Genomic DNA, 12,329 nt, shown 5'->3' with positions numbered 1-12,329 from the left:
CGTGTTGATATATACATTGAACTCGTTATAAATATCGGTCTGATACGGATATATTATCCGGAGTCGAAAGGCATTTTATTCACAACTGGTGACGTAGATCACGGGAATCTCCAAAATGACAGAAACGAAAACAAGAATTTCATAGTTGTCAGCATTTTTCAACCAAAACATGTTGAAAGATGTCATCTACAAACAGAAAACTGGACATGAGGCATGGCTTTATGAAAAGTATTATAAGGAACCAACTTGATCGGTAGGAATGATTGTGATTTCTGTAGAGACGACGATCATTTGTTGAAGTTAAGATGTGGTTTTAGGAATGTTTCAAACTCGCCCTTCTTTGTCCACATGTTTAAACTGTCGTGAAAGGCTGATTTAAATTATCAGACTTCGTCCCATTTTCATCATATTCAACATATCTTAAGTTGTAACATTTTCCATTATATATGTATTTGTAAAGGGTCCTTGACTGACTATACACATGGATTCCTTGCACATCTTCTGAAGTCTTCAAAATCCTAAATCATATACTACATAAATCGTTTTTATTGTTATTAAAAATAGAGATGACGTTTTCGCCAAATGCGTTGCTAATTTCGCCAGAGAAATCGGTGCCGTTTCAGCCTGCACCACTTTTTTCATGAAACATCCGCTGGATGCTAATACATAGCGCCCCTGCGGTGTTGTGGATAGAGTGTCTGCCTGGAGAGCAGGAAGTCTGTTGTTCGCCCCCCTTACAACACCTTACCAACAGACGTTAAAAGATGGTACTTGTTGCCCCACCTGGCGCTCAGCATTAAGTGGATAAAAGAAAGACTAGGTGGTTGGTTGGCTCAGAGTCTGTGTTGTGTGTCTGAGTCAGGTATCATGTTGAACTACTGCATATGGTAACTCAGTGAGCTGGCACTATAAAACCGTCACAAGTCGGGAATAGTACCTGCAGGTACACGCAAGTAAATCAAATAATCTTGAACGTGACATTGAAACCTTTTCACAGTATTTGTATTTTTGCCTCACATCATTGCAGCCTTTACAATCTAACAGGGGCTGTCCGGTAGCCTAGTGGTTAAAGCTTTCGCTTGTCACACCAAATACCCAGGTTCGATTCCCGACATGGGTACAATGTGTGAAGCCCATTCCTGTTGTCCCCCGCCATGATATTGCTGGAATATTGCTAAAAGCAGCGTAAAAACATACTCACTCACTCACAATCTATCAGAGTGCAAATCAGAAATATTGTTCTACCTCCTTTTCCCCAAACCATTTATCCATAAGCATAAGCAAGAATAAGATATATGGATGAACAATTTCTCTATTGCAATTAGGAACAACATTTCGGTGTAGGTCCTAACATCGTTATCAAGCAAGTGAGGCGTTTGACTTTTCTTTAACACCTGTTGTCATCACTGATTTTCAGTGATCCATAATTTTAACTGATAATTTGCTTTTTATGCAAAATCTCTGTCATCAGATATTCAAGACTGGTTATTGAATATTTGTTGATGTTTTATGTTTAATTCAGTTACTGGTACATGTAGCAAACAAAGGCACCTGTGACAGTGTGCCAGGTATCTGACCTTCCTGTCTATGAAAAAGTTAGCTTACTCACAACAGACAAGAGCACATGCAAGTATTGTGATACCTATTGAATCGTAAGCAAGGTATCAAGATACATATAAGATCACAAGTTGGTGTATCGTCCCAGCCCTACTGGTTGTTGTTTTTTGTTTAATGCCTCACTTTTCCACACACAAATTGCCAGCTATATTACTGAGGTCATTAGACAATTGAGTCTAGACCAGAAAATCCAGTGATTGACATCATGAGCATTGACTCATGCAATTTGTATACAATGACATGTCATCAACCAAATCACCTAGCCTGACTACTCGATACATTTAGTCGCCTCTTACGACAACCATTGCTGTGGACCTATTCTTAACTGGAATCCCAGTGGAATTGTGTTCAGTGATAAGTGAAGCTACTTATATATAATTCAGTATCATTGTCAATATCATCATCACTGCTCCAAGCAGATTTTTCAGCCCCTTGTCTGCAAGACATGCTTCCTTGTAATGTTCCGTCTATGGATCTCAGCCATCCACAAAACAACTGCAGCTTCAGGGTTTCTTCCCTTTGCTTGTTATGATTACTTTTCATTCTTAAAGCGAAAAATGATGCACCAGATTTTGTTTGTTTGTTTGTTTGTTGTTTAACGCCGCACTCTGCAATATTCCAGCTATATGACGGCAGTCTGTAAATAATCGAGTCTGAACCAGACAATCCAGTGATTGACATCATGAGCATCGATCCACGTAATTAGGATACGATGATATGCATCAACCAAGTCGCCTCTTACAACAAGCATAGTTGCCTTTTACGGAAAGTGTGGTTTACTGAAGACCTATTCTACCCCGGAGCATTACAGGTCTGATGCACCAGGTACCAGGTTCAACACAAGTATCATGTGGTACCCAGCTTGTCTGCTTTCAGAATAATTAGTAACATCCTGCTGTTAAATGTCACAGGTACATTTTGAAAAGAAGACGAAGATATCACTGGTAGTAATTTAAGACCATTTACTGGCATTTTGTTATTTTCATTGTCAAACAGGCAATACATGACACACTGTCAAAACACGGACAGCACATGGTTATATAAATAAGTATGAATCAGGTGATACGAATTGTTGAACCGGCAACGAAATGGCTGATAAACAAAATTACACCCAGTGACATATGCACAGCATCGTCTATAGGCGAATAGTCTAACTGGTCTTATTATTATTATGAACAGTATTCATTTGATTACTTTCTGACACAGTTATTTGTGCACATAATCGTCAAGTGTTCACAGTTTGATGGTGTCTGGGTAAAGGAACAATGAAAAATTACACTCAACAATGAGAATGGTAATGTTCGATAGTAAATAATATGCATACCGTATTCGACGTAATAAGCGCCCTTCTCTAATAAGCGCCCACGGCCATATTTGCTAATATATTGGCCAGTGAACAATCCCAATTAGCACCCCTTCCGATTGGTCAATGTACAAAAGACTTATTTATTCGCGTATACTGCGCACTCGTGTGCTATATGTACCCTTAAGTATTGGCATTTAAATTCTGGAAAAATATATCTGTCGTATATAAACATTTCAGGCTGTCAGCATAAACCACGAAATTTATCTTTCAACTCTGTTTTTTTCACCAAAATATTATTCTAATTAGAGCCCCCTATTTTTAATTTTGAGAGTGCCCTGGGCGCTTATTACGTCTAATACGGTAGTTCAAAAATTTGCATGGTGGGTCAGTTTCAAATGTGTTCGATTTTTACATGCACTAGGTGCATGTAGAAATACATACTAGGTTGTATTGTTCAATACCAGAGTGCATCTTGTATGTGGTTATTGAGCCCAGCTAGTCATGGTACTGTATTAGCAACTAGTTGATGTCAGATAGTAAAAGCAGAGCAGTATGTAGCTATGATTTCACAACTGTAATCCTGATGATAGTGCACATCCGCTTCTGAAAGGTACTTGTCATCATCTCTGAGCAAAAGCTTTTTGAACAAACTCCCCTGACCAGTGGAGATCTGTTGGTCTTGTAGCATTTCATGACAAGAACCTTGTCTCACTGACTTCAGGTGATCTACATTGCATTGTAGCTATTGGTTTCATTTTGTTTTCATAGAGACAACTATGACAAAGAAGTACGAGAAAAGGTTTCTGTCCAAGACAGAGGTAAACACACTGACAGGAACAAAAAGACAAGACCAGATGCCCGCGCATATGTCCCACCTTTTTCAAGAAGGAGAAGAGGAAGACAGGAAAAACAGGACACTTTTTATATGGGTAATATTTATCTTTTATCTTTACTGAAACACGAGGAAAATGCATAATCAACTTAAAAAAATATTGGGCAAAATGGCCACCAAAATCAAATGAAGTTGTTCTAGGTATGAGATGGTCAAACACAAAAATGTCGTCACATCTCGAATATCTTTCTATGTGTTTGAAGATGTGTTTGAGCACAAAAACAAGTCTTTTCTGATTCTGAGTTAAAGTTGATTATGTAGAGAGCTCTTCATTTTGAAACTAGATAAGTTACATGTCACCCTTAGCATGCTTAAAACTAGTTGTTATTGTAACTGCTTATGCATGTTTTATTGTTATACCATGAATACCTGTGGACACTGTTGACTAATGTTTTTTCCGCAGATGATCGAGAAGATAGGGAAGAATTATTCATGCTGGAATATGAAGACAGGGATGGACATATACACAAAAGAAAAATATATTCGGTATGATTGTACATATTACTTATAAAAAATAAATGAAAGTGTTCATAGGTGTAAGACCAGATTGTTATTAAATTTTTATTACGTATGTTTATGACCAAAAAGTATGTTTGAAAGTAAAAAAATTGCAAGGCTACCATCAGGACCCACAGACTTTAGAAACTGAAGGCCCTGACTAATCTCTTATGGCCCTCATTTAACAAACTGGAGCTTATCGTGACAAAAAAATGACACGTAAAATTACTGCCGGCCATAATGACCCATTTACATTGAAACTACAGGCAGGTTGTTATTTCGAACACTGGTATCACATTCTCTACCAAGGGGATAACTTTGTGTCATTCTTACAGAATGAGATGAGTCCATCTTTAAGGATTGGCTCCTTAAAGACATAATACAAAGTGTCGCTCATTAAAAAAGTGCACTCGTCCACAAGTAATGCTTGTCAAATATCATAAATAATCCTGAAGGACTGGTCAGTTTGCCTCCAGATCTAGTTATCCTCCCAATCACTGGTTTATCTGGTCCACGTTTGATTATTTACAGTCCGTCGTCATAAGCATGGAATATTGCTGAGTGTGGCATAAATGAACAAACAAACAAGACATCCCACATAGACCATTACTAGCACTATGATTTAGTTGAATTTTGTCTCATTGTTCTGATGGTGTACATCCCTGGAAAATATAAAAAGTCTGTTTATTTATCATGTTTAACTTAAGCAGTTATTTCATGTGTCCTTAAATTCAAGTACTATGAGAGCAAACCCAGGCACCACAGGACCCCTTGATTCCAACAATGTTAACCATAGTCTGCAAAACAAAAGGACAGATATTTATGGAATATTTGCAATTATGTGTGAAAATATCAGTGAATTCTTCAACGCATCTTTCTGAGGCAAGGGAGTTAACTGACTATAAAAGTCGAGTTTCCACCCTTGCCGAACAAGGCTGGAATAATATTTTGGCTGGACTAACAAGTCTATTCATAGTCTAATCAAAATCGCATAACAAAATGGACATCCGGTTAGTAAAGTGCTGTGGAGAGTTAGGTTGATTGCAGGATTTGCAAAGCATGTGTAGCACAGATATGTTTGTAATCAAGGTGCTCACGTGATTTGATGCACTTTGCAAAGCAAGACCAGTTTTATAACAATATAGATTTCGATTATCGATCAGATCGTCTTGGCTGGGCGCCGCCATTTTGTTTGAAGCTAATGCAAGTGATATGAGAGGTGGAATCTGATTGGTCAATAGGAGGGACATAACTCGTATTAGCCACTGGTGGTGCTACAGAAATTCCAGCCTAGTTCGGCAAGGGTGGAAACTAGACCTTTACAGTCAGTTAACTTCCTTGCGTCAAGAAGATGTCTTCAACACTGATATCTTGCAGTTCCCATGGTAATCTTACCAGGTATGGTGGGCCCTGTGGTTTTTCTTTGGTGTTGGTCCTTCTGGCAACGTGAATATAATATGAGTTAGGTAGTGTACGAATAGTAAGTTAACTACAGTGAGAAGAAAAGTTCATGCAAAGTCAAACCTTCTTGGACTGCAATTTTCGCTGTTCATATTCCCTCTTCAAGATGCAGTAACACCATTCTGAAGAGAATCCCATTTCTCCCTTCATTTTCAGACTGATAGCCCTGACGATGTAGCTCGCAAATTAGGACAAGAGAGGCACTTGTCAGCCCCATACATAGACGCACTTGCTCAACGTCTGTCAGAGGAAATGGAGAAACGTCATGGTTCAGGAAACAGCAGTGAAACGTAACCTTGACTTCTGGGAGTAATGAACTAGTCAGACATGATCTCGTGGGAGAGTCGGGGATGTGACAGAGGATTGAGTGGATGAAGGACCTGAAGCTATTGCCATGATTACACCCAACAATTGTGATATACATACTGAAGTGACATGGAGATTCAGTTTCATCGTTTTCTGTCTCATTGACACAGAATCTTTTCTGACAACATTTTTCAGGTTTTAAACATGTTCGAACAGTATTTTCACATGTGTCTCTATGAATATCATTGACAACTGAGTGTTTGGATTTGAGGGTTTCAACGTTTGTCTGGTCCTCCAATTTTGTTTTGACTGTTGCCATGAAACAAAGAATCTCTTTAAATGAGTGGCAAAATTGGAATGCAAAAAGTATTTTGATGCATTTGTTTGATTGGACTTCATATAGATGAAATGAAATATCATAGCAACCTTAGCTATAATGAAATGTGCCGACCAACCATCTGTCAAAAAGGGGAATTTCATTTTTGTTTTAAGATTGGTAGGGTGGCCTGGTGGTTACAAAGTTCTCTTGTCACGACAAAGGCTTGGGTTCAATTCCCCACATGGGTACAATTGTGTGAAGCCCATTTCTGGGGTCACCTATATGATATTGCTGGCATATTGTTAAATGTGCAATGACTATACTCGCTAATTCATATACAGACTGGGACCCATTAAGACCTGGGTTAGAATCATCAATCCATGCTTGCCGTAAGAGGCGACTATTCTTGTTGTGAGAGGCGACTAATGGGATCAGGTGGTCAGACTCGCTGACTTTTTCCTCCCAATTGCATGGATCGATGCTCATGATGTCAAACACTGGATTGTCTGGTCCAGACTGGATTATTTACAGACCGCCGTCACATAGGTGGAATGCTGCTGAGTGTGGCATTAAACAACAAACAAACCAAACCAAACACATAGACTGGAGACTGATGGTGCTTCAATGTGGCTTCCACTGCTGTGAATCTCTCAGATGCACACTGCCAAATGTCACCTCATTGATAGTAATAACCAGTTTGCAACTGACTAAATAAATGCTGAACCATGACAATCCATTTTCATTGAGGATGTTTATTGCATGTAAAATTACATCATTCATGAAAATAGCCTAAGATTTTGAGTACATTTGACAACACAACAATTATCAACAATGATCAATGACCATGATAAACTCTTATTATGCAAAGACAATATTTTCTTCATCAGTAAGGTACCCTGCATTGCAGCATGTATATTTTCATTTTGGATATGAGAAAATTATGTAAACTGTGTACACTTTTGAAACCAAAATGTCAGGCTGCTATTCGGCACAAGTTGTTCGAAAGCTTATGCTTGAGAACTAACTGTTTTGGTTCCCCAGTGGATCACGGTGTGGTTTTAGTTTTAGTCACTGTGATTGTTGATAACTTGATTGGAAAAACATTATCACTTTTTTATCAGTGGGTTTTTGCAATAATGAGTGATCGTTGTCCCAGGTGTGTTGGTGAATGTGTGACATCAGTTTTATCTTGTCTCTTGTGTTGTCATGTTTATTGCATAAGTGTTGGCATTATTGGTGTTTTGCTTACTGGATGTCATTGGGTTTCTTTGACTGATGGAAGTGTGTTGTGACAATGTTACATTTGCCAGTACTTGACAATACAAATGTTGTAATGTGAGCAAGTCGCATATCTGTATTTTCCGGAAGACTTGGCCATGTTACCATGGGGACAACACTGTGATTCTTGTTCAGATTTTACTCTGTTTAATTCCTGGAAAACAGGAACAGTTCTCGTCAGGAGCTCGAAGTTAGTGAAAATAAGTTGAATATTAGATCATAGCTGTAACCTGGGATATGGCTTGTTCCAGAATAACACAATCAACTTTAAGCAATGCTTGATCTAACTTACACAAATATATTAAATAAAAGAATGACAGTCTATGAAATCTATTGTGGACAGATCAGTAATTTAAACATGCAAATGTTTTAATATGTCCACAAGTCAAATTTACAAAGAAGTACTGTTATGACCATAATCTATTTACTAAATGTGATAATAATTGGTTCTTTTTTCAAAATCAAGTTTTTGTATTATGTATGTAAGTACTTGCATTGCTGAACTCTTCTGGGGCTTTCTGCAGTGGGTTTTCAAGGGATCTGTATGAAGCTGGAGGAGTTCCTAACCATTCCCGGTAGCAGAATGGTCCTCACTGCAATCTCATTAAAATCAGATCTTAGTTTTCGCTACGGATAAACAAAGATCTGAGGACATCCCATTATGGGTCATGTCAGATCGACCTTTCCCGAATTGATGAAATGAAATGACTAACAAGAAATCGACATTAACCCATCAGAAGGCAGCTTTCTCGAGCTTTACGACACTAGTTTCAAACTGGCAACTGCGCTTCGAAACATATTTTGACGTATTCTCGATTAAGAAAATTAAATCTGATGAGAAGAACATTCTGGAATGGCTTGTAGATGGCCTAGATTGTATGGATATAATCATAAAACCCGTAACTGTCAAACCCCGTGTTATTTATTTCGTGGTTGCATGATTAGAAAACTCATTCCGACTGTCACTTTCATGATCTTGTAAGCGACGCTCTGATTGGTTGGATGAAAGGTCGTTCTGGCGTGACCCTTATAGGGATGTCCTCAGATCATTGTTTAACGATAGCGAGAACTAAAATCAGATTTTAATGAGATTGGTCCTCACTGCGGCTGGTGGCATTCACACGCACCGAATAACCGTCATGTTTGCTAGTAACTTTCTGTCTTATTTCAGTGAAGCCAAATTATTTTGCTCAACTTCATGATTGCCCTCAGATTGGTAAAACTTAAAGTTGTCAAAGCATTGTCTCATTTGTGATTATGTACACTCATTTCCCATAATATGCTCTCCAACTCACATCAAACTTAAGTACTGGGAACAACCATAATGACTGTAATATGACTTTAATATGTTCTAGAAAACAGACAAATGGAGGCACTTATTAAAACTCTACACAAGTTAAATTTGTTGATTAAGCAGTAGTGAAAAAACCTAGTTCAAATGTCAATGAAACTAAAACTTTTCATATTTTACTGTGTAATTTTGTAATTTCCCCTACTGCATTGTTGCTTTCTGTAAGAAAATCTGTAATATACACAAGAAGATATGGATTGTCATGTAAATATCCGGTCTTTGTAGGGGGCACTTATAAAGATTGCTTACAGGTTGGTCTGCAAGTAGGTTGGGGTGCTTATTGGAACAGGGCACTTGATACACTGAATACAGTAATTTCTTACCCTCATGCTCAGATATGACAGCAAAGCAATCAAGGTCATCAACATAAAATCTATTTTAGCTACACTGGAATAACACGGGTCCCATCAAGTAGTTTTTGTGGCGTTGGAAATAATTTGTTCTTGGTGGAAATGAGTTTCCCAACAACACTTCAGATAATGATGATAGAATGTTACTATTGATACTGGAGGGGTGTTGGGTCTTTGCATTTCAACTCGTCAATTCCTAGATGGTTGGATAATGGTGTATGTAACTGTGATGCTTTTGTAATTGTTGTATTTTATTTAAAATTACAGTTGTGCCATACAATCAACCATACATTTGTTTCTGAATTTGTAAGCAGGTTTGGTTTCAGTGACTGTGGTTTGTTTGAAAGGTTTGTCATCGATGAGAAACTCTGCAATATTCATTTGTTTTGATTGATGTTTTAGTTCTGATTTTCATATTTTAACATGTTTTCAGTGTTAACCATTCATTAACAAAGTTCTTTAAAAATTTGGATGGATCAAATTTTAAGATATTGTTATTCAGATCTTTTTAGTGTAAGTTGTGTAAGGCCACACACACTCATTCATACACATGATAATGCATTAAACAGTATTCACTCACTCATTCACTCAAACCAGTGTTTCGTTCTTGGAGAATACTCAGGAACTAAAGGTGTCAACAAGCACCACATTATCATGATAATAAATATGTACAACCCCAATAACTTTATATAATTTAACATTAGTTCATCTTGCACGGACTTGCAGGACAGTGGAAATATCACATATGCTGTGGTATGATTAATAGCTGTCTTACAAGAGTCCACCAGTCCTATGCTACTTGTAGGTGAAATGGGGTTGTATGTCGCGTTTAGCAATTTTTATGTAGCGACCTACATGCACGTGTGTGGTTGCTTTTACTAGTCCGGACTGATGCCGATTTGATGATCTACTTGTAGTGACTATTATGAGTCATATGAGCAATCATACAGTACTATCTACTGAGTCACTAACTGTTGCAAAAAGGTAACATTAGGCTTAAAAAAAATGAAAGAATTGGTTCTCAGGAAATGACTTTTGAAAATATAGTGCAGGGGGGACTGGTTGTTGTTTTTTGTTAGCTTGTTCAAACTAGTATGTAACCAAATACACACTTGTGTACCATCAACTTGGGAAAGGGCCTCCCTACTTAAGCAAGCATACAAACTCCTACTGCCGCCATGACCATAACACAAGATGCGCAGTAAAGCAGTGAGCATGTAAAGGGACGAACCTGTGTGCTGTATTGGATCACATTGTTTTTAAGTATTAGGATTTCTATTTATTTTTTAAATATTTTTTTTTAATGAAAATAAAAACGAAACATGCGGCAGACTTTATGATGATGTGGGTGGTGACGGAGAATCAAAACTGTTATTTTTTTGGCCTTAAGCACTTATCTTTTTTCTGACAATATTATGTCCAATTTAGATATTACAATTTGATACATTTATTGTATTTTCATTTGTCATTTAAAATTTATGAATCCTTAAATAACTTACCTTGTTACATGATTAAGAGTTGGCAACCTCTGACATTAAAGTGGCATGTGACCACAAAGATATGTATTAACCCAGTGCTGAATATTTTGTGGTTGTTAAGTCTTCTCCAGCATGGCATGAGGACCAACTGACACGAACCTCTAAACATGTTGGTCAGGTTCTCTTGCCATTTGTTGAACCAACAGAATAGTTAGAATATTATATGCCTTAATTATTGCACACTAGAACACAACATTGATTCATATATGGCTTATATGTTGATATGAAAACAATTTAGTTGGTGTCATCGTACCGTCCTAACTTACTACTTCTTTTTAGCGTCTTTATATATTGTGTTGTGTTTTCATCAGTGTAGTTGAAGAGTTGCTGAATGTTGATTGCTGACTTACATGAGAAATACATCACTTCATGAAATACTTTTGCATCATGAACTGTGCATGTCATCGACGATCTTATTCACGTGAATACACCTTTGTTCTAGCTTGATAAAGTTAAGTATGTTACAGTTTTGTCTTGTTTTTTTCTGATCTTTAGTATCCCATCATGAAGCTGAAAGGGGATATGGGAATGGATGCTGTCCATTCATCCTTAAATCTGCCCTATTTGGTTTTTTTCATCCATCTGATCCAACACAATACATGATGTAGCTGGAATGATGCTGATTGCAGCATAGAACAATATTGGATCATTTCAAGATACAATCAATATCCCCTAAACACTGAGACATTGCAAATGAAAATTGCAATTTTTAAACTTATCCTATCTCAAACTATGCATTGGTCACTCTTCTTTCGATCCTAAGTGGAAACATGCCTGAACAAAGGTTTCCAGCTTCTAAAAAAACAATCCACCTAAACACACCAAGCATCACTATGGTCACCTCCCAACAATCTGGATTTCATGCCAGTTGGCCTACATGCACTGAACATGTTTTTTCCCCAGCCAACTCATTCTCTTTCTTATCGTCAAAGGGAGTGGTGACGTGCATATTGCAAGATAATCCATTTGGTTTTTCTCTTTTTCCAATTTTCTCTCTTTGAACACCTCAATACATGTTATTTGGTCGTTTCTTTTCAACATGGAAGAACAAACCATGTGTCATCCTGCTTGTCTAACTTGTAGACGTTTTTGTCTCCTTCCAACTCACATGATGTCCGTTCAGATTGCTGCGGGTGCTGCTGCTCATCTGCATGCTGTTCTTAGTGTATTGACTTGCCCGATCAATCTTTCAGCATTTATCTTCACAAGTGTCAGGATAGGGGACAAGATCATCTTTCAAAGTCTGCTGAAAAATTGACAAAAAGAACCCCTCCTATGAGGAAGTCTAAAAAAATTAAGAAATACCTACAGCTTCAACGATAGGGGAATTGTCTAGACCCATACTTCCCGTCTTATCTGTCGATGACAATGGAGTATCTGACAACTTTCTCAAGGAAGACGTTACCGTCTTGA

At 37.7% G+C, this 12,329-nt stretch overlaps 1 protein-coding gene across 1 annotated transcript; it reads left to right on the top strand.

Moving 5' to 3' along the window:
- Window positions 1-107: 107 nt before the first annotated feature.
- On the top strand, window positions 108-11,352 carry LOC139467898 (UPF0561 protein C2orf68 homolog). Its single transcript, XM_071249441.1, has 4 exons — window positions 108-253; window positions 3,692-3,852; window positions 4,219-4,301; window positions 5,931-11,352. The coding sequence occupies exons 1-4, from the start codon at window positions 180-182 to the stop codon at window positions 6,066-6,068; spliced, it is 456 nt and encodes a 151-aa protein (XP_071105542.1). The 5' UTR covers window positions 108-179; the 3' UTR covers window positions 6,069-11,352.
- The last annotated feature ends 977 nt before the right edge of the window (window positions 11,353-12,329 follow it).

The sequence above is a fragment of the Haliotis cracherodii genome, unplaced genomic scaffold, assembly GCF_022045235.1.
Source record: "Haliotis cracherodii isolate W230 unplaced genomic scaffold, xgHalCrac1.p SCAF_2, whole genome shotgun sequence".
In the NCBI taxonomy this organism is placed as follows: domain Eukaryota; kingdom Metazoa; phylum Mollusca; class Gastropoda; order Lepetellida; family Haliotidae; genus Haliotis; species Haliotis cracherodii.
Note: the sequence above shows the minus strand (reverse complement) of the source record. Positions and strands in the feature narration are given on the sequence as shown.

Excerpts from the sequence above, each read along its gene's own strand:
- LOC139467898 (XM_071249441.1), top strand. The coding sequence starts at position 180 with ATGTCATCTACAAACAGAAAACTGGACATGAGGCATGGCTTTATGAAA. Across the intron at positions 254-3,691 it reads ATAAGGAACCAACTTGATCG|AGACAACTATGACAAAGAAG; the intron begins GTAGGAATGATT and ends TTGTTTTCATAG. Across the intron at positions 3,853-4,218 it reads ACAGGACACTTTTTATATGG|ATGATCGAGAAGATAGGGAA; the intron begins GTAATATTTATC and ends TTTTTTCCGCAG.